Below are 23,029 nucleotides of genomic sequence, written 5' to 3'. Positions count from 1 at the left end.
GCGGACTGAGGTCTTTTAAAAACAAAAAAATGCGTGTGCTTGAGCAGAGCCTGACGTCTGGTTGCTAAAACAGCAGTAACTATTTCACCTTTGTTTAAATCATAACATTTTAAATTTAAATAGTATCCTGTTTTGACAAACTACAAAACCACAGTTCTGAAAAAGAAGGACACGAGGCCAGTGTCAATAATTGGTGGCATCTCTGGGCAGGAAGTTTTGGGGTGACACTCTCTGGTCATAACGACACCAGGGATGGAGAGACCTGGGAACCACCCAGAGGGATCTGGAACTTCTCTGGTGTGCAGTGCCCAGAGCAGTGAGAGCACCTGATGATGACTGGTTTGCTTTTACCTGTGGTTTTTGTTATTAGTTCCTTTTTCCATCTCACTTTTTATTGGGCTTCCCAGGCTCAAGCTGCCACTCCCCTTGCAGAGGCACTGCAGGGTATCAGTGCCCTCAGCCCCTTGTCACCACTAATGGGTCTCTCAGGAGCAGGACAAGATCCCTGGATGCCAGGAAAGCCTCCCTGCCAGGAGGAGCACAGAGGATGTGCTGGCCCTGCTCTTGTAGGAGCAGCGAGCGGGAGCCACGGGCAGCTCAGAAGTGCTGCCTTTCAAAGGACGAGCAAAACCGGTCGCTTCTTCTGGGAGTAGTCCCAGCCCTTGGCCAGCTTCCAAATGGATAATTCAACTTACCCAAATTTCCTCTGCAGATTCAATTGTAAACTCTTTTCTCGCTCTCCCCTGCCAGCGCTGTGTATAACTGTGCTGCGCAGCGTTAAACAGCTGTCACGTGCAGCTCCACAGCCCCTGCAGTCGGAGGCACAGCAAGTAAAAGGTTGTTTCAGAACTTGTGCTGAACTCTAGGGAAGGCATTGTCTGTGCCTTTTCAGTTTGTGCAGTACTTTGGAGCAAGCTTTTGGATTAAAGGTGTGGTTGGAGTGTAGTTCAGTGCTGGCAGTGCCAGCACTTGAGGCTGATTGTGAGATGTGACTGATTCAGGGACATCCTCTCTTGTGGACATCCTCACCTTCAAGTCTTCTGATAAGTGAAATTAAAGCTGTTTAGATACATTCCTCATTCATCTAGGAATTAGTTCATGCATCACCTGTAGAGATCTCGTGCATATTCCTTCCCACTCACCAGCAATAGCTTCCTGACCCTCTGTGGGCTACAACAGAAGGGTTTGTATGGCAGGAGCTGCACTGACAGCAAAACCAGCAGCCCTGGCCACACAGATACCATTTGGAGCTGTGTTTAACAAAACCTGTATCCTAGAATGGATCCAGCAGGGCTTGGTGCATCTGCCTGGCTTTCTAAAGGAAGCCAAAGGCACGAGAGGAAGCAGTGTGTGATCTGGGAAGTGTTCCTGAATCCTTCGGGTTAAATGGAACCACCACACTAAATCATAGTTGAAAGTGAATTGAAAGCACTTGAAACTGTTACTTCTTTGAAGCTTTTCCTGCTGCACACGTCGGTATGGGATTGTTCTGCAGGAGGCTCCTGGGAATTAATGTGTGTCCAAACCCGGCAGCAATCTCAGAAGGTTTGTGGTGGTGTAATCTATAAACTTTTAATTATATATAGAGCTGAGTAAATAGCTTGAAATCTCTTTAAACTCTTTGTTCATGAATGTATATTAAAAAGTGCCCATCCCACATGCACACACGCACTCACACACCCTCTTACTTCCTTCCTTCCTTCCTTCCTTCCTTGTTTTACACCCACTTCCAGCAAGGCTGTGGCTTGTGGCATCCGTCCTTGTGCCGAGAGCCGTGGCCAGAGCTCCCCACGGGGGTGGCCCAGCCAAGGGCTCAGCTGGACACTGAGACCCCCTCTGCTGCCCCCCTGCCATGTGTCTGGTGTCACAGGACAGTGCAGAAGCTGGTGACTATAACTGTGTTTCCCACTTGATGTGCAGCCCTTTTGGGAGGTTGATTCTGCAGCTTCAAACACTTTAATGAGATGCAAATTGTTTGTGATGCTGCCTTACTAAATGTATTGTAATTTTAAAATCATTTGCTTGTTAATTGTATTTAAATAGCTGCCACTTAGACAAGCAGAAAGTTTCCAGAAAGATAAATGGGTGGGGTTTTTTTACTTCTTTTTTACTGTGTTTGAAAGCAGCCCAAATGACTTTTCATGGCTGCTTTGGTACAGCCCATTGCAAATGGCAGTGTGCCCTGGCCTCACGCAACTCCTGGTCCTCACTCTTCCCTCAAAGTAAAAAACACTGTGTCACCTTTCTGCTGTGGAATCACAGTCTGCTCAGAAGGTGACACAGTGGAGTGAGTGGCTGGAGATGTTCAGAGTAGAGATCACTTACTTTTCCCTCCGTACAGCCAAGTTGGATCAAGCTAGGTCAGATTTTGGGCTGTGTGATTCGGATGCTGCTGTTCCTGTGCATACAGGATTTGAAAGAATCCCGAAGATTCGGAGGATGTAAGTCTTTTGGGATCTTTGAAATTCCCAGCCCGTTTTTACGTGGATGCCTGACTGCTGGGCAGCTGAGGCAAGGTCACCTATCCTCAGCACCTTCAGGGCTGTCTTCTCAAAGTTGGATTAAATGTCAAAGTTTCTCTTGGCTTCAGCTGAGCAATATGAGGTTCCTACTGACCTCAGTTCAGCCTGGTTTAGAGCTGATTTTGATCCCACATCGTTGCTAGCTTTGGCATGGAGCAAGCTACACTGTGTCATTTGTATTTTATTTGTGTTTGAAATACTGTCCTGGAAAACGAAAAATAATATTTCCATATCAGTTCATTCTTCTTGCGTTGGCTGGAGGATCCCACCCTGCCAAGGCTCCTGACTCTTGTTTTCCAGCTCAGCCCTGGACCCTCATTCCGATTCCTCCTTGTTTTCCCAATGATGTTTCATATTCCCTCTGTTTTCTGTTTGCGGCAGGATCAGTAATAATAGTTAATAATTAGCAGCTCAATAGCACTCTTCACCTTCAAAGCAATTTTAGGCATTAAATCACTCAGTTCTGCTGGCACTATTACAATATTGACTTGTTACTTCACCAGTGTCATTGAGGCAGCAAAAGCTGCGTTTTTATGGAGGCCAAAATGGGGTCATTTTTTTTTTTAGAGTATAAAATTGGCAAAATATAAAATTTTCTCCTAGGCTGACACTTCTTTTGCCAAATTTCAGCTTAGAGCCAATTTTTAAAGCTGAGTAATAAACACCTGAAAAGTTCTGGTTTATAATGGCAGTGCTGAGAAGCCATTAACTGAATGGCTCCGCTATAACAGAAGAAAACCCTTAAACTGTCAGAAAACCTGTAGAAACTGGACAGAGGCTTAGCAAATGTGAACTTTGCTGTGAGTCTGGAGCTGAGAGATGGAAAGACAACCTGTGGAGACTGGTAGCATAGATCATTAGGCATGTTCCTCCTCCATCACAGGGAAAATGGTCCTTTCCCAGGTGTGGTGGAGCGAGGTGAGCATCCTGTCCCTGGAGCATCTCCCCTGCTCTCTCAAACCATAGGGAGGAAGAAGGCGAGGAGGAGCAATAGGGATGGAGCTCCAGGAGAGCAGAGAACAAAACCTGGGACAACAGCAAAAGCCTGGAGCAAGGAAGGAGTTGAAGGATGCAAGGTGGCAGAGGGGATTTGTGAGGACATGCCATGGGGCAGGACACAGGGTCAGGAGCCTGGGCAGCAGCAGGTGCTCTGTGGGGCACTGGAGGGAGATCGGCAAGGTGGCACCAAGCCCTGGAGAAGCCCTGCTTGGCTCGTTCTCTCCTGGGCCTGTAGAGTGTATTTCTGCACAGATTTTCCTGGAAGTGAGGGCAGCTCTGCTTACATCTGCCTGTGACCTGCAGCTTGCTGGCAAACTTGGATGCAAATGGCACATCCCAGACGAGCATCACGCGTGCAGATGGCCGGGATCAAGGTATCAAAAGCTGCCTCCCCAAGGCAGTGCACACAGCCCGTGGCCAGCTCGGCCCCTCTGCCCTTCCCAGCACAGGGGAGAAGCCAAGCTGTAAGAGCAATGTAGTAAAATAGCAAATTGACCAGTAAAAGAAATCAGTAAATGAAGGGAACAGCTATTAATGTGCCAAGTCAAGATGTGTAATTACACCCTAGGACTTTTCCAAACTAATACATGTTAAAGGTGTAAACCTATTAAAGGAGAGATTTTTCTGTACAGGGAACTTACGTAGATAGAAGGATTTACACTGTATTTTATTCTTGTATTATAAGGTATAAGGAACATTTGAGCAAATCCAGTCATTCCTATTATTACAATATCATACGTTTTTCATACCATTTTATGTGGTTCTTCAAAAACTTTGGCACTAATTCTCTTTATATTGTTAGGAATTTTCTTTTAAAAACAGAATTCTTTTTCTCAAATAGTTAATTAGATTTTGAACTTCAAATACAGTACGGGGTTTTTTTTCCTCCCAAGAATAGGGGTGTTAGATCCATTGTGCTGGCCAAATTACAGTTTGGATAGTTACATTCTCTCTGCTTAATCACCCTGCAATTTCATTCGAGTGAAGGATTTGGTGCCTCAGGTGTCCTGAATTCCTTCAGGGCTCTGTGTGGTAAAGTTGCTGCCACCCTCCACCCCAGAAATGTCTGTGTTTGAGGGCAGAGAATTGTTGTTTCCTTCCAGAGATCAATTTTTGTAGTATTCCTCTCCTCTTACACACTTTGCAGCAAGTTTGTGCTTTTCTACCCAAAATCTTTACACTCATTCGAGTGATTTCTCTTGCTACAGGAAGCCAATTTTTTTGTCTTTAAGGGACCACAGAAAAAATTCTTTTATTTATTGTTTATCTTTTGCCATGATGGGTGCAGCAAAGGAGCAGGTCCTGGCTGGTACACCACATCCTCTCCAGCTCGAAGACCTGCTGCCTCTCAGCATCCTCTCTTTCCTTGTGGCTCAGGGTGGGGAATGGGAAAGGATTGGAATAAGCAGCAGCTGGATTTGGATAGGAAATGTTGATGGGTCATAAGACAGGAGCTGCATTTGCATGGAGAAGGGAAGCAGGACCCTGTCCTTGAGTTTGGGCCATTTATTTGGAATGAAGTGATAGATCGTGAAGGGCCAGAGTGAAGTACAAAGGAAAAGCCCAGAGCACACAGCGAGCCCTGCTTAGTGATGCACAAAGGACTCTGAGCTGCTGGGATGACCCCAAGGGATCGGAGAGCAAAGTCCTGTGGCTGGGCTGTTTGCTTAGCCAGCACGGCTGCCTGTTTCTCACCCATGCGAAACCAGATGTGCACCATCAAAATGACTGACGTGGCCAAAGGCCAGGGGATGGCTGTGATGAGGCTGGGGCTTCTCCTGCCCTGCAGTCTTGTTTTCCCAAAACAACTCCACCTCCTCCTCCCCTCCCATTCCCCATCCTGCCAGGCTTAGTGAGGGGATGCTCCTGACCCAGAGACAGCGAGGAGGAGGAGAAGCACAGGAGGGAATTCAGCCACTGTGGCATCACAGGGTGGTGGTCAAGAGGACATGTCCTCACCAAGCCCTGCTTCCTAAAAAGCTCTTTTTCCATAGGCATTTGATTCCTGGAGTCACACTGCTTTTTCTAGCAGGAGCAGAGATCCCAGTGCTGCTTCCAAACTCCATCCCTGTGTAGCACCAGCAGTGTCACAGCTTTTCTGTGCACTCCTATCTAACCACAAGGGCTGTTGACTAAACACCTCTTGAGGAAATAATTTGAGTTGTTCTGTTACATGTATCAACTTAACTGTTTTGCTTTTTAAAGAAGAGAAAAGGCTCTTCCCTTGGCTGCCTTCTTTAAAAAAAAATTAAAAATAGCTTTTGAATATTGGAAGAAAACTTGGAAACATGAGCCAGCTAAATAAACTGTATCATGAAACCTTGGGGACCACTGAAATGGGAACAGTGGCCCATTACTGCTAAGAAGGTGTTTTATTGAAATATATTGAAAATACTCTGATATCTGTTCCCAGCAGAGTGAGTGAAAAATGGCAATGCCCAGTGGTGATAGAGGGTGTTCTCACAGGAGTACCAGAATATAGAACTCAATACTCTTGGACTGTGAGCACAATGGTCTGATAGATGTTATTACCTAAAGGGGCCCATAGTTAATCAGTTTCATTTTAAATTATATCTCTGGTGATACATTTGTGTGTGTAGGTTGTGATGTCCCAGAAGCAGACCTGGATTTTTAAAGAGGATCCTTTGTGAGTGAGGTGAAGCATTAAGTCTCCTGATGAGAGAGGCAGGTTACCAGGAGAGGGCAGTGCTTCCAGCACTGCATTCCACACCAGCCCCAAACTGGGGTGATCCAGCCCAAAACACCCAGCTGGGCACCCTTGGGCAGCTTCAGCCCGCAGCGCCCGCCTGCCTGCACTGCATGATCTGGGGTGGCCAGGAGTTCACTGGTTAATACTTAACAGGCAAAAATGTGTTTGATTGACATTTGTTTTGTTGATGTTTCATTCTGTGGTTTTTTTTCTTACCATGGCAACTTTAACATCACGACAAAACACCTACTTTTCCTCTCGGAGCCATCGCCGTTGTCATGCCCAGTGGGTTATTTTGGTAGACAGGGCTTGTTCTTTTCAAGTGGAGGTGTTCCCATCTCCTACCAGATACCACCTCCAGTCTTTCCTGTCCTAAGAAGGTTTTCTCTGTGTGAACACTGTGTTTCAACCCATGGCAAAAAAATGGAATTTTAGTGGAAACTGCAGCATTTCCTCTACTGTACGTGACATAAATGTCATCTCACATAATTAAGGAAAGTAACTGAGAACAGTTAGTGGTGATTACCTCTCAATATATTGTGTACTTTGGGGCAGAAGAATAAATTATGAATAATGCCCAAGCATACTTGGAACAATTTGCACACTGTGTTGTGAGTGATGCAGACCTGCTGGTAGAAGAGTGTGCTAATAAATTTTACTTTGTGGCGGAAACAAGAGATTACAGTTTATTAGGGAAGGAGATGGCAATTTATTAAGATCAATCAAATATGAATACAGAGCAAAAATGATGCCATATTTATTTATTTATTTATCTAGAAGCATGGGGGGTGAAGCAATTACATAAAATTTGTTGTTTACCTGTGATGTTTGATTCATTATTAATATTTTTATGTTTAGAGGGAACCATAATTTTGCTGAAATGTCTTCCATAACTCCTGTACAATCATATTCATAACTCACCTGAATGTTGACACATCCTGCTGTGTATATATAAATTAACTAGTAACACTGGCATTATAAAATGATGCATTAAATGAAGATGTGAATGGTAATTTAAAGCATGCCATGAAGTGAAATTTAAACCATTGTACAACACTGAGGGGATTTAAAGAGCCTTGCTCATGCAGAATTTGCAGGGCCAGTAAGAAAAATGACAGTTTCACATCAGAAAAAAAAAAAAGAGTAACAGAGACACAAGGATTACCAAAATGTTAATTGCTTTGGCGTTCTGTTTTGTTAGACACCATCAGCCTAAAAATCACATTTCTGCCTGAAGATATTTTATCATGAGGGCAGTAGCTGAGATTATTAAAGATGACCCAAAAACCTGTTTACTTTATCCTTTTTCTCAGCACTTTGTGGGTTGCAAGTTTCACTGTTTCCTGTTTAGTCAGTTGTTTTCCCCATTTGTTTTTGTAGGTCTTTCAAACAGCAACAAGGGAAAATGAAGCATTCTCAAAACAGGAAAATATGATTTAACCCCACAAAAATGGGCCTGGGGATCCAGGAGTGGGAATAGTATCCGAGATGGCCTTTTTCCCTCAGAACTGCAAACAGCAGTTTGCTTTTTAAGCGGCCCATGGCTCCAGTCCAAGTGCTGAGCAGCCTGCTTTGGTGCTTGCTTTTTGCCAGGCTTGGCGTGGCCCCAGGGGGCGGGTGGGCTCCTCTGTGCCACAGCAGCACTGGCACCTAAATTCAGCTGAATTACTCCCAATTTTCTGTTTGGCAGATTTTTTTTCTGTTTTGGCTCGCTAGCGGCTGCCAGAGCGCAAAGTGGGACCTGTTTGGCCGTGTCTGCCCAGGAGAACATCCCGAGGACTAAGTGCAGATGTATTGCTGGTTTAAGTAGAAATTGCCTCGTATTAGAACTAGACATAAAATTGACTCATTTAGGGCAGGTTGACTCTGGTTAGAGAAGATTGAACTTTGTGGATGTCTTTTCTTTTTTTCTCCCCTGCCCTGCAGGCAGCTGAGGCTTTTCTGTAGGCAAGTCTGTGGTCTCTGCATGGACGGGTACCTGCAAAAGTCTATGAATAAAGTGAACATGTAAAATAATGGCGTAGCAAAATAATGTATTCCACTATACTTGTCATAATTGATGATCTATTCCTTTCACTTGGACCTTAGAGATCAGTATCCAGTGATTATTTGCTTTCACCTAGGTGAAAGATACCACCCCCCAATATGGATCAGATCCCATGGGCACACAGTGCCAAATCCCCATCTAGCCTGCCACGCTCCCTCCCAGTTATTTTTAATGTATTACTTTATGTGTTCTGTTTTGAACATCCCTGTCTGATGGTCTCTGTCTGTGATGACTCTTCGTAATTGAATGGAATTAAAGTGGGAGTTTATGGTTCTTCTTGGTCTTTTAAAATATTTTGCTGGCTTAGAAATGCATTATATTTCATGGTGACCTTACTTAACAAGTGCTACCATCTCTGTTACTAAGGCTGAAGTTTTTAGCCCAGAGCAGATGTTGGCTGAGCTTGCAGGTATGAAGCTTTTATATGAAAGGGTATAAAACGCTTTAAAAATATGGCTTGCAGGTTCTGTGGCCAGCTTTCAGTGCTTAGACAGCACCTTTCATTTTTCAAAGTGTTTTGCAAATACTGGTCTACAGAAGATCCTGAAACAAGTCGTATTATCCCCATTTTGCAGATGAGGAGGCAGAAATGTCGAGGCCATTGACTGCCTTGAAATGGTGCAAGCCACTGCAAAGCCAGGCCAGAAGCACTGCAGACAGAGCTCTCAGAGAAAGAGGCATCCTCAGCATTAGGGACATGATTAAAGAACTAAAACCACCAAAATTCCTAGGTGACTTGCCCAAAGCTGGGGACAATTGTCAGTGCCAGAGCCAGCACTGTGCTTTTGCTTCACATGTAGCTCTCACAGCCTTGGGCTTGCATTGACACATTACACTTTTTCTTTGCCTCTGGAAAGAAGAGAAATGCCTTGAGCAAAGTGGTAGGTTTCATAGAATCCCCCTTTTTTTTTTTTTTTTTTTGTTAATAGAGTAAGGCAGAGCTTGGCTCACAGGCGTGTGATCAGTGACCAGGGCAGAAGGGGAGGGCACTGGCCTTGGATTGAGCTGTGTGTGCCTGGATGTGGTGATCCTGGAAAATAAAAATCGATGATGTAAGAATGGGATTGAGGCTTGTGTGGGTGAGAAGTTTCTGCTGAGGCAGACAAGACGGATCAAAAGATTTCCCAACTGGGGTCTGTAGAGCATCCTCTGATGGTCTGCAGAGACTGCCTGGGCATGCAGCCCCTGCTCTTTTTTGGCTGCAGAGTTGGTCAGCGTGTGTTAACACTCAGAGCCTTCTTAACTCTGCTCCTTTGCCATCAGGGCTGTTGGGAACGCTGCCACAGCAATGCTCTTAGAAATACAGCAGGAAGGAGGAGGAGGTGGTCCACACGAGAACTGTTGAAAAGTTTAAGTCTGTGTATTCTGTCGTATATTTCCCAAAGCAATCCAAGTTCCTCGAGATTACTTTGAAGTCCAGGACAGGAAGGATTTCTCTTAAGCACAGGTGATAATTATTACTAGCGCGTTGCATGCTTTATGGTTTATGTTATTGCTGAGCTCCCGGTGTTTTGGGGGCTGTGTGTGTACATGTGTGCTTGACTTCGCACAGATACAACGCGGATAAATCCTGGCTGTTCCCATGCCCTGTCTGTGCTGACCTGCTCGGGGCGTCCGTGCCCCTTTAAGAGGCAGGCACTTTCTGATTCATGTGGGCTGTTTCTGGCAGATTTAGGGTCTTGCAAAAGATGCCCTTAGTCCCTTATTAAATATTCATAAGAGGGTGGGGTCACATTTTTGTGACCTGAAAAAAATCCCATTAATAAATTTGTTATCTGACACGAAAACACTTTAGGGTGGAAAGCAATCCGTATCGCATCCCATTTAACATCAGATCACAAGTTGTCAGTAAATTGGGTCCTTTGTCTTTGCTTCTTGTGAGGTTCTTCAGCAGCATCACTAATGGGGCTATTGTCTGACAGCCCCGACTCCTGCAAATAACGGGAGATTCTGCTGGTAATGGTGTAGGGCAGCTTCTGTCTGCTCTTGTACTCGCACGTGAAGTAACCGAGGAGTTACTCTCTGCATCAATTTTGTCTTCAGAAACTATGTGAATATGTTAAAAAAGTATTTGAAATAGGGGGGAGAGTTTTTACCAAATATTGCTACCTGAGATGGAGTAGTTGGGCTCGGTGATCTCTGTGGGATCCAACTCAGCATGTGCTATGGATGGGAGCTTTTGGGGAAGGGAAAACAGGGCACCAGGTCTGTGGCAATCCCTGGGTTAGAGAGAGCAGACGGACAGGGGGTCGAGTTTGGGTGCTGAAGTCGGGACAAGCATTTCTTGGAGCTCGCCCGCCTGAGTTTGTGAAGCCTATTCTGAGCGAGGCGTACCCCAGGTTTGGGAGGTGCCCCAGACGCAAACACAGCGGCTTTGGGCGCACAGAGCTCGGGGGTTCGGCTGCCTTAGATCGGTGTGGCCGTGGACCCAGGGCTGGCAGGGGAACACGGGAAGCAGGGGAGACGCTCCCCTCCGCAGGCCGGCCGCTCTGCCCCGCTTTGGTACAAACTCCCGTCACAGGCACCTTGTGCTCGTCTCTTTATTATTCTCAGTTCTATTTTCCGATACCGAAATCCCGGGGTTGTGTGGCAGGGCCGTCGGGCAGGCAGCAGGAGAGCGGCAGCCACTTTTCCGCGGGAGACGAGAAAGTTGCGGGGCGGGCAGCAGGCTCTCCCGGGGCGCAGCCAGCGCTCCGTGCCGGCGCTTTCCCCCGCCCCGCCGGGCTCCGGGGGGGGGTGTCCAGCCGGCGGTGCCCGGGCGGGGGGCGGGGGCGGCCCGCGGGGCGCCCCGTTCCGGGGCGGGGTGTGCGCGGCGGCGCAGGGCGGGGCCGCGCGGGTGGCGGCGCGGCGGCGGCAGCCCGCGAGCAGCGCGCCCCGCACTCCGCCCGCGCCCGCGGAGGCTCCGCACCGCTCCGCGCCCGCCGCTCCGCCAGCCCGCTCCATGGCCCGGCGCGCCGCACGCCGCCCGCCGCCGCCCAGGTGGGTGCCCCGCGGGGGGATCGGGGGCGGGAGGCCCGCGCAAAGTGGCGGAAAGAGCCGCGGCGGCCTGGAGGAGCCGCGCGGTGCCGGCTCCTCCGCGGGAGGAGGAGGAGGGAGGTAAGGGAGGGACGGCGTGCGCGCCCCGCAACTCGCCGGGGGTTTTAGAAGTGATGAGCGGAGCGTGGCGCCCGGCGCCTGTCGTGACAGTGGCGGGTGCGCGTAGCCGGGCGGGCTGTGCCGCAGCGCTGGAGTTGGGAAGAAGAGCGGGGAAGGAGGGAAAGTGCACGGAGCCGGAGAAAACACAGTGTCAGGTTTAAATGTCAGGAACCGAGATCGCTGGATGGATTCGCCAGTCAATTTACCAGGGGGAAATTAAGTGAGTGAGCTTTGTTTTTGACATTGACTGGTGCTGCGAACCCCGGCGAAATGGATGTAACGGGATCTCGGCGCAGCCGGGCTCGGTGTCAGCGTTGCAGTGCGAGTGAGCTGAAATTTCGAGGGTGGTGGTGTCGGGGAGGAGGGAACCCTTAGGAAGTGGGTGGTAAGTTTAGAGCAAAGTGCATATACACTCTTCCTCCCTGGAATTAACTCCTTCAAAGCCAGCTTGTCTCCGAGAACAGTGAGAGTTGTGGCTTGTCCTTGTGCTGGTGGCAGGGAAAAGCCCCTCGCTAACGCGACACAGCCGTCTCGGTGCGTGTGCCGGCGCTCGACACGCTACCATTTCATATTTTTAAATAAAAACAAGTTTGGTGGCAGGAAGTGTGAATCATTCAGGGTGACCAAGATCTGTTTATGAAAACCAAACGGTTGGATTTATTCTAGCAGTGAGTGTTGAGTTGTGAACTACAATAAATCGCTGAAGTTTATTTCTAATAAAAAGTGACTTGCACACGCTAGTTTGCCGTTTTATAAATAAACTGAAATGTTAAAATATTTATTTTTTTTTTTTATTTGGATCACAGCTGATTCTCATGCCTGATGCTCCCGGGCCCAATCCTGGAGTGCCTTGTGCGTGTGCAGTAGCTGTAGTAAGCAGGGAGGCTCTTTACCCTCCTCTCCCCCCAGAGCTGTAAGCACGCTGCCTGCTGAATTATTATTTACCAGATCGAACCCCTCATAAGTGTGTTTAATGTGCAGAGCTTTCAGGCATCTCGCACATCTTTTACACCAAGTTGAAAGGCATTTCTGTTTGCTTCTAAAAGTCACGGCTACAACACATGTGCACATGTGCGTATGTCATTAGAGTGTGCTTCTGTCTGGTGAAGAAATGGCTTTTGTTGATTGTATATTTATTGTAGTAGCAGCCTAGGAAGTCTCTAAAAGCAGGCTCTGTCCTCTCCTCACAGCCAGCGGAAAATCTGCTGTCAGAGGGCTTTCAGTGATCTCCTGTGGCTGCGTCCAAAAAATTTCATTGATAAGGCTGCGGAGATGAAACCCGAGTCCTGCCTGAACAGAGTAGCTGCCTTGGCCTAGATTGTGATAGAGCTGAACTGCAAACTGATTGGTCTGACACTTTATAATCAAAGTTGATTTATTGTTCATTAGTAGTGCATTAGCCCTTTCAGGCAAGACAGTTATTTGTGTAGTGGCCTGTCAAACAAAAGACCGCTAGCACCTGTCATTTCTAAACCATGAGATAAGCAAGCAGATATTAAGATAATGCAAATAGGAATACAGTGGAATGAGGTAAAGTTCTAGCAATTTCTCTGTAAGAAATATTGTTTTATTTAACGTGCTCGTGCCTAGCAAATAGAGGAGCTGGATTATAGAGTGAAGGGGTTCTCCTGCACCAGGACCGTCAGGAGGAGAAGGCGCTGGGAATGAGCTGGGCGTCCGTGGCGTGTGGTGTCAGAGCACCTCGGAGGTGAGGAGGTAGTTGGGGCAGATAATGAATTGGGGAAAGCCAGTCACTGATACAGAAGGAAGATGTAAATGCTGTTTTGTAGACCTAATTTAATTTTGTTTGATTTTGGTTTTAGTGTGAGAGCAAGACTGAGGCACTTTTTGTGCTTTTTTCCCTGACTTCTTCCTCCTCTTCCCAGTGGACAGATGTCATGAAAGGATGCTCTTACTGGCAGGGGTTAATTATATGAAAACTTGATGACATCACAGCAGAGCTGTGAGAATGTCAAAATACATCTGCTGCCATATTCAGACATATTGCTCTCCCTCCTCTCCCCCTATATCAGCTCCCCTCCCCTCTCAAAAGGGAATGATCTCATGACATAAAACAGAAAACAACACAAGTGTCAAAAGAAAACAAAATTAGTGAACTTTTGTCTGCCACCATAGAAACGAGGATTAACTTATGTTATTCCAGAGCATGGAATGGAGACTATCTGCATGAGGATATATAGTGTATTGTCTTCTGTGAATTTTCATTTGACAGGGATTTTGGAGGCTGTGATCTTAATTAAATCTCAACTGACTCAAATAATGCATCTAAAGGCATGCAGTGTTGCGTAACCTTGCTGAGTTGGTAAACCATAAATCATCAGAAAGCTTATGATAGGAAGGGCTGCTTTGAAATTTTTTTTGTTTGCTACAGTTGGTTTGTTTTTTTTTTCTGAGTCTTGTTTAACATTCACTTTACTGTGCTGTGCCATTGTGCCCTCCCTTTTCTAAGCAGTGTTATTTTTGCTTTAAAAGAAAAAAAAAAGCTCTGAGACATGCTCCGACCAGTCACTCAGCTTTAACTAAAGAGAAGTCATAAATACAATGGGATTGACAGGGAAGAAATGAAATCCCTGCGCTGTCTTTGCAGGGACCTCAGTGCTCAGAGGAAGGTGTGGGTACCTCACATTCTTCTGGGGCTGGATGAGCCCTGCACAAGTTTTAGAAGTGTAACTCTTAACCCCAGGCTGAAATTTGTGCTGGGGTGTGAAAAGCGACCAGACCCCACGGTAGAGTCGTAGCAGTGCGTCACAGATGGACGGACGATTGCACTGACGGACGCTGGGCTCTGATGTCTGCGCGGGTTGAGTTGGTTTTAGTTGTGTGCAAGGAAGAAAAGGGTTGCAACAGTTGTGTGGAGAAGGATAAAATGGATTTTTAGGCATTGAAAGCGAGGTAGGGCAGTCAGAGCGATTTCTTATGCACCATTTTAACCTGACAGTGCTCAAGCACCGTTGTTGCTTTAGAATGAATTTGTTTTTAAAATCCTGAAATTATTATTTCAGTCCAGAATGCCTTGGTTTCTGTGTCTGTGATTACATGCTCCGGCAGCTGAAGAAAGGTAAGGGGAGAAGGATTTTTGCATTCAGAAGTTTAAGGAGTTTGAAAAGCTCCTGTGCTTTTCTGCTCTGTATTTCTTAGTCTTTTCAGAGCTGCTGTAGACAAACGTGAGCTGGGAGGACACAGCACTTGGATTTACTTTCTGTAAAGGATTTTCAGTAGCAGGATAACTTAGTGGTGTTGTTTTTTGTCCCCTCTTTGCTAGGGAAAAGCGGTAGCAGAGGTAGTTTCATCAACACCTGCAAAACTAGATTGTGGGAAAGTCATGACACCATAAGCTAAATTTGTTATTGTTTGGTGAAAGGCTTGGCTGATTTTAAGCAGTTTGTTTGTTTTATTGAAAGCAGAACTGCATTACTGGAAACTACTTTGCTGTAGTTCAGTTAAAATGTCCTGTCCTGTTTTGTTTTTGTAAGGTGCTTACTTGTTCAGCTTCGCTTCCCAGTTAAAAGGAAAGGGAAAAAAATCCACCATATACTCATCTGCAGATTAGACTGGCCGTGTAGAGAATGGGAGAGAAGCAGCACTGGCAAATATCTCAGCCCCAGCCTTTTTTTCTTCTTTTTTTTTCTTCTTTTTTTTTCTTTTTATTTTTCCTTTTTAACCTTTCCAGCGTGGTTTTCTGCGCTAGCAGGAGGATCTGTAGTCTGTATTGAAGTTGAATGAATGTTATAGAACCCAGACTGAATACTGAACAAATAAGTGGAATTGCTAGTTGTTCTGTGCACTAGTTTTGGACGGATTTTCCTTCATTGATTAGGTAAGATGCTCTATTATTTGGGAGGGACAACACCCCCTCCTCCCCAAACTGACAACGGGTTTTAATTTTTAAGCTTTATCTTGCCCTTAAATCTGAAACATCATTGTTCAAATAACTGAGAACAAGGTAAACCAACAACATCAAAAAGGTCGGCTTCTGTGATTTCTCAAGGGCTTGTTATTTTGTACTTTCCAATTCTATTTGATGTCTTGACAAAACAAGACGACACAAGGGAGAATACATTAAATTTTGATTTTCATCTAACCTGTTACAGTAGTGGCAGCTTAATTTCTTTTACTTTTTACCGAAGACGGCTTTTTGCACAATTACTCTAATTGCCACGCCACTTTATGAGAAGGTTTCTTTACGGGTTTCCCATTTGCCTTGATTTTGTGAGGCATTTTTTTGAACGTGCTTTGACCTTTAACACGGCGAGCTGGCTGGTTGGAGTGCGTCTTCATTAGAAGTAAATCAGTGAATGGCAAAATTGTCAAAGAAGCAACTGATGTTTTCTCATTAGAATCTAATTTGCACCGTTGTGCTTAGCTGTGATGTTCAGCTGTAGGTGTCTGCCATAGGTGTGAAAACCTGCACATTTTTAAGCAAATAAAGTTTACAACTGTTATAAAGGCGTCACTTGGAACCAGAGTGGCAAAGTCAACCCGAGTGTTTAAGCAGAGCTCTGGTTTGTGTGGGAAATAAACAGCATGATTTAACCAGGTGGATTTTTTTTCAAGAATCACTAATTTTTATTTTTTTTTTTCAACTGGCCACGACAATGTACGTCATCTCAAATGCCCTGAGTGTGAAGAACAGGCAGCTATGGATTTGATTCTTGCAGGAGAAAATAGCTAGGGATGTAAAGAGGGCTCATCCTTCCTAGAAATCTGTTGGGAGTTGCAGTTCTTTAAAATCTGCCATAAGAAAAAAAAAAAGAAAAATCCCCTCTGTGTAACACTTCTCTTTCACTCACATGAAATTCAGGGTATAGTAAATGTTGCTGGTTCTGTCATGGTCTTTCATTATTTAATTAAGCTCTCTACAATGTATCTATGAATTAATACACAAATGTAAGGAGGCTGACACCATGATCATTCGCAGTATACTGTTTGTGAGAGAGGGTTTCAAGGGGTTTTCAAGGGCTTTAGGGGTATTTTGGATGTTTCTAAGCAGGATTGCTTTTGGTTTATTTGAGGCTCTTTTGGCAGAATATGTTGATCTGACATTTCCTTTCCTAAACTCTGGAAAAAAAAATGCAGGGTTTTTTTTTTCCCTTTTTTTTTTTTTTTTTTTAATATATTTTTCTTAGTTTTAAATGGAATCATTATAAAATCACCACTGTTTGGAACTGTGTACAGCAGGTTATATAATTTTTCCTTTCCTGCTAGAGATGGAAACAAAACCGGTAACTTTTTAAAAACGTGAAAAATTATGATGGTAATCTTAAGCTTAAAATCTCACTCATCTTATTAAAGGGGTATTTGGATGTGTGTCTGTATGTTCTGGTTTACTCTCTATTTGACAAATGTTAGATGTAGAAAGGATTTAATTTATGTAAACTTTATATTTTTATGCAAATTAAATGGGTATTTATTATAGCAGAAACAATTATCCTGGCACTTAGTGAGAAACCTGGTATGCATGAGAAGTGGAAGATAAGATCAGATGTTTCATTCTGTAAACAAATACGAAAATATTCCCGTTTTTCCTCGGCTAGAAAAGAATACAGAAGACGGCAGACATCCTGACGTGCCAGGGAATGTCAGCATAGCCCATCGTTCTGCTTTCTGTGGGTCAGAAGGAGATCTTCACTCCTGATAAAATACGATAAACAAAATTATAATAATAAAATGCTAATTTAATTTTAAGGAGGTTCCCCGCCCCCCTTTTTTTAATAGGCAGTTGTATTGTTACAGAGAGCACAGTTATGCTAATGACAGACTACTTAGCTGATTTTACATTAATATAATAAACATTACCTGTCTTAATGCGCTGTGCTGTATTATGGCAAAAGAACTAAGTCTAAAAGTGAGATTCCATTTCGCATAATGAACCAGCACAGCAGTTCCTGCGTGAATAATTCCGACAGTGGCGTTTTTGTCTTGGGATTTTGGAGGATGAAATATTATGTCGGAAATGTTTTAGTCTCAGGATGGAAGCAGGTCCTGCCTGCCTTCAGCACTTCTTATTTTGCTGGGCTCTGCTCTGGCTTGTGGCATCGTGCCTCTCTGCTTGCCAGGGTGTCAGTGCTTTATCTTCTCCTGTTTTGTATTGTTTCACCTGATCTTTTTTTAATACTTGAAATATATTGCATATGATATCTTGCTAATAGGACAGCTCAAGTTCATTGTTTGGTTTTGCCTGGCCGTAGCTATTTTTACTGTAGTTTAGTATTTTTATCTGTTCCTCAGCGGCTTGTTCTTTTCTGTGTTCAGCTGTTTTGCTCTGTTTAACTTTTATCACAAAATCTTTAACCGAAGAATTGCTGTTTGGAAATCCAAGGTGCCTGAGGTATGAGGGCTTACTGAAATCAGGTTCGAACTTAGATCGCAGGAGAAAAGGATTTTCTGGCAGAGTTATTCTTTATGAATTAAGGAAATCCTCCCCATCTTCCATGCATGCCTGTTAACAGTTAACAGGACTACAGCCATATCCAGCATCAGAGGCACGGGGTGTGAAATTTCCTTTTTTTTTTTTTTTTTTTTTTCTTTTCCCCCTTTGCTTCATACAAGATTAAACTACTTGAAATTATTTAGCTAGTATTTAATTATATTAATATCACCAAAAATGAGGGAATGGAGATGATTAAATAGGACTAAATCATTTTCATCCCTGTGACCCTGGTCCGGGTTGTGTGCAGGAGTGACAAATGCATCCCTGCTGTAATTCCATGGGGAAGTTAAAGGGGAGCTTGGCCCAAGTTTGTGGAAGTTTCCCTTGGCTGGTTTTGCCAAATTAGGGTGTTTTTAGAGCTTGAGATGGGAGGATCTCAGAGGGGACTGTGGGGCCAGGAGGGCTTTGGGGGATGCCGAGGAGCAGAGGCAAAACCCTGGGAGAAACAGTGAGCGAAGACAATTGTGAGTATTAAAGACATTTTTTGCCGTTGATGGTATTAGCATGTCAGCAGGTCCATACTAGCACAGCTCCCAAAGCCAAATTGCAGCTGTATTTTTACCTTTGCTGCCAGGTTTACATGCAGCTGGGTATCTACCACACCCTATTGTTATCAGTCAACAATACCAAAAGTAGTTCATTAATCATATCAATAACAACAATCGTGTTTCAAGTGCAAAATAGAAATAAACAACTTGAAAGAAAAAATAAAAGATTGATTTCTTCCCTGCATGCTAACTTAGCATTCTTTAAATATATCTGCCAGTAGTTTAATTTGAACTTCAACTCCCTGAAGGCAGTAAGACAGAATTATTTTAGTTCTTCATAGACTGCCTTCTGTGATTCATTGTTAACTCATAAAACATGCTCATTTTCATGTACTTAAACAGTTAAGTCATTTTTAAAGTTGGTTTGTAATTTTTTTTGGCAACACATTTAAGTTGACATCTGAGAGATAGAAATCTAAAATGAATTTATAGCTCTTGGTTTAGGTTTCACTTACTATCAGACAAAATATCAGAAATAAATATTTTTTATCTAACATAATGTAAAGTATATTGCACAGTATCTAAAGTAAAGTTTAGTTTTGACTGAATACACTCAAAAAGGGACCCATAAATATTAGAGAGCTGTAGTTAAGAACTTACATGACTGTTTTAAATACTATTGATTTAAACCACTGGCTAGATTTTATGAATCAAAGTGTAATTTCCAAGCTTTGGCTATATTTCTCATCACTAAAGCACTCTCTCTTGTGTGCCTTTAGCAGCTTTCCAGACATTCAACACGGGATTAAATGATAGTAGTTACAATGATCAATAGGTTAAGACCGGTACAATCACTCTTACCGCTAATGACCTCGGTAGTAATGGGTAATAAAGTGTGGGCTATAATAGCCTATTGCTGGTGCTGCATGCCCTTTGATTCCTAGTATTACCAGGGACTAGCTACATGGAAAAGTTGGACGTTGGGAGTTAAGAGAGTGGATATATAGGCCATCATTCTTAACTATTTAAAGTCCCTCAGACTTGTACGTGTGTGCCCACGCTCGTCCGAGATGTGTGTTGTAATTTTTAACACGATAGTTTCTGGCTCATTCGAATTTGTTTGTGCAAGGTTTCTGTAAGTTGCTTTTGTGATAAACTAAAGTACAGGCCGTGGCTAAATGTGGCTGTTAGCTGTGTTTATAAATGGAAGGCAGCGCCTTCTTTAGAAGTGCAGGTGTGGTGTGAAAATGTGGTTTCAGATGGTAAAATGAAGTCGAATGGACCAACGCAAACTTGTGCTCTGTGTACTTGTACTCTCTGACTGTGTGCAGTACATACATGATTTTTTTTTTTTTTCTTTCTGCTTAAGTGCTTCTGTTCTAGCAAGGAGTGTGCAGCTAAGAGATTTGTTACTGGAAGGTACATGGCCAGTTTTCAAAGATAGGGCCTAATCGCCAGATCTGTCCCAAGATAAACGTGCAGAAGGGCCATGGAAGTGAATGGGAGTTGTCCCTGCCCGGCTGACGGCAGAATGCAGCCCTTTGGATTAATCACCGATGTGTAGGGTTTACAGCACCCCACCCTATTCCTGTCTGTATCCCTGCTTGTCGTCATAAATCTGACTGAAGAGTATTTGTCTTGTCTATCTTCCAAGAAGGGCACAGAAAACATACTTAAACATGCTTCCTCTCCTGTTTGCTTGGTCCAGCTTCAATGAGAGGCAGTACAAACCCCAGGGTAAAGTAAACTTCTCTGGGGATGAGAATAATGAAGGTGAGTCACACTTCGGGGCGAAGATAGTGACGGCAGGATTTAATTAAATAATTTTCTACTCCCAGAAAAGTTTTTAAAAGACTGTGGATTAAGATATTCTGAATTAATGGGATTACCCATCCTGATGACTCAGTGTCCTCAGAGCTGGTCCTGCCTGGTGAGGTGGTGGCTTTGCCATAGGCACGGGGACGCGGTGCCAGCCATGGGACAATGGCCGCTGGTTCTGGTGGTTCTGGTGCTTGTCCCATAATTAAATCTCCTTTTGCCAGCGTTCACACCAGCCTGCACCCCATCAGCAATGTGGGAACGTGCTGTGCCACAGGGAACACTCAGAGGACCTTGCCATATCAGCATTAATGGGATGTCAGAGGTGTGTGCGAGCCCTTGCTGGGCTCTGCTCGGGCAAATGTTTCGGAGGCAGTGTCTGGCCCTGGCACTCGGCATGTACACAACAACACGGGGAGATGTGCACTGTACATGCGTCTGACCTTCAGGAACCATTTTTAGTTCATCAAGATTAGTGATGCTGAGAAATCAGGACATCAGTGCATAATGACTGTGAAATTAGGAATGAGAGCTTGCTATGCAAATGACAGGACAAATCATGTGAAAAAGTCAAGATAAACTGCATATTAAGACATTATGTTACATAAAATTAATACTGCATTTCTCTCTTGCTTACTACTACACTGGAGGATTTTTTTTTTTAAACTCCTTTATCTTCTGATCAGCTATTGTCTGCTGATTTTTTTTTAAAAGTGGTTCACGGAAAAAGTGCTAAACATATTATTACCTTTTATTGTAATACATGAGATGACAGGAGATCCTTTTTAGCAAAGTATATCCTTTACTGCTTTTAGTTTTGTGCTGTCATGTATTTGATTTAAAACTATAGAAAAGTAAGGTGCTTCAATATTACTGTTAAAACTCATATGGGTTTTGTCTTTTCCTCTATTGTTTTTTTTCCCCTCCTTTTCTTTTCCTTTTTTGGGGTGGAGGGTAAAGGGGTGGGTTTCTAGGGAAATAGTCTTCTTGCATTACTGGGACTGACAAAATGGTTCTCATGTAGTCTGCAAATTAAACACAAGTGCAGTGATTATTTTGAATAGCTAAATTACATTCTAGAAAGCTTGCAGAATTCATAGCATTGTCATTAGGTATCCGCTTGAATACAATTTGTGTAACCTTGGCCAAGACAGCCTGTCATTTTAATGTCAGTGTTTTATCTGAACAAGACATCATCCTTTCAGATACAGTGTACAGGTTCCTTGCAAAGATGCCCGTGCAGAAACGTGTTAACAGTTGCAAATATGAAATGCTATCAAGTTCATCACTGTAGCTGTTTGTCACTGAAATGTCATGGAAAGCGGCTTTTAATGGTATCTCACATAATATGAAAGAATTGAAGACATCTGTATGCTGGGTGAATATGGAATGGTAAAGACATCGTGGTAGGGCCTTTCTGTAAAAATTGCATAGGAGTCTAGTGCTGTTATTCACATCACTGAGCCTTCCTTCAATTTTCTGAAAAACCTGTCGTAATAGGGTCTAGATCCCATCAGCGCGGGATATTTGGCTGTTGGATTTCTCTACAGAAGGCAAGGGCTTTCTGGGAGGGAAAGAACCTGGCTGCTGATTTCTTGTAAAAATAAATACATCTTTACCATATTAATTGCTTTAAGGAATTTCCATCCAGTGGTGTTTTGCAGAAGGGGAATTTAGTCACCAGGAAGGTGTGGTCGGTGTGCTGGCCAGGGTGGGCTGTAAGGACTCTCACGTTCAGCCCCCTTGATGCCAGGAATGGGCTCCCCTGGCATGGGGATGCTGGAGGAGCTGTGGGGATGTGCTCTGACCCTCTTTCTCTCCTCTTGGCCTTCAGGTTCCAGTGTCGGTGGCTATGATGACACCTCAAGTGATCACTCCCCAGCAAATGCAGCAGATCCTCCAGCAACAAGTGCTAACTCCCCAGCAACTCCAAGTCCTGCTCCAACAGCAGCAGGCACTCATGCTTCAACAGGTAATTGTTTCCTTAACAGCTGCTCAGGTGCCCCTATGGATGCTGGAGGCTTCACCTCCTGGAACACCCTTGGGGAAAGAAGCTGCCCACATCTCAGGTCTGAACCTTGGAGCAGCCATGCTGTGAGCTGAACTGACTGCTCTTTTGTTTTTAATTCTAGAAATAGCTACTGGAAACAAATCCAGGGAGAAGTGTTAGGAGTGTTTCCAAGATCAGCTAAATAATACAGATGCATATTTAAGTGTCAGGACTTCGGCAGATGTCCCTGTTGCTTTTGCCTGCATCCTTCAGAAGGCTTGGTGTGCCCTGACTAATTGGAATAAACAAGGTAGAGGGGCCATACTTCCCAATTTAGACCTCGTTATTTCCATCTGGAACCCTAAAGTGCTGTGGAAACGGTGGAAGCAGAAGTGGAGAGGTTTGCAAGCCTGTTTGATTTCAGCCAACATATGCTGGGCTGTGTGTCAGTGCTTCTCTCAGCCCATGGTCCTTTCTCAGCTGGAAGCTGGCCACCAACAAGCCCCGAGGCTCTGTTACCACAAGGTTTGGCACAGTGGGGTCTCACAGAGCCCGGGTGAGTGTCAGCATCCACCCTGCCTGCTCCCTCCTGGCTCCCAGGCTCCGTCCTGACAGAGCTCTGCCTGCTCAGAGCACATCTGGCCAACGGGAGGAGGAGAGTATTTCCCAGGATGTCTATGCACGTATTGAACAACACTTAATACAGTCAAACCCTATCATTTAGAAAGCATGTGTGTTTCACAACAGAGATTCGCCAGGCTCTCTCAGCAAGGGCATTTTGGCTTTGTTGTTACAATCAAAGGTCATTCCTTGCCTTATTTTAATTAGTTTGTGTAGAAAATGGTATGTTTTTCATCAGTTCATTTTGG

At 44.4% G+C, this 23,029-nt stretch overlaps 1 protein-coding gene across 16 annotated transcripts in view; it reads left to right on the top strand.

The window, feature by feature from the left end:
- The window catches only part of FOXP1 (forkhead box P1), a 380,269-nt gene that overhangs the window by 281,931 nt on the left and 75,309 nt on the right, over window positions 1-23,029 (top strand). For 15 of the 16 annotated variants that reach the window (XM_058845379.1, XM_058845382.1, XM_058845384.1 and 12 more), the window contains one exon: window positions 22,005-22,142. In XM_058845379.1, the coding sequence (XP_058701362.1) occupies window positions 22,005-22,142 (138 nt within the window). Of the gene's footprint in view, window positions 1-11,122; window positions 11,258-22,004; window positions 22,143-23,029 lie in introns of those variants that run through there. The other variant, XM_058845394.1, reaches the window with a different exon arrangement.

This window comes from Poecile atricapillus, chromosome 9 (genome assembly GCF_030490865.1).
Source record: "Poecile atricapillus isolate bPoeAtr1 chromosome 9, bPoeAtr1.hap1, whole genome shotgun sequence".
Taxonomy (NCBI): domain Eukaryota; kingdom Metazoa; phylum Chordata; class Aves; order Passeriformes; family Paridae; genus Poecile; species Poecile atricapillus.
Note: the sequence above shows the minus strand (reverse complement) of the source record. Positions and strands in the feature narration are given on the sequence as shown.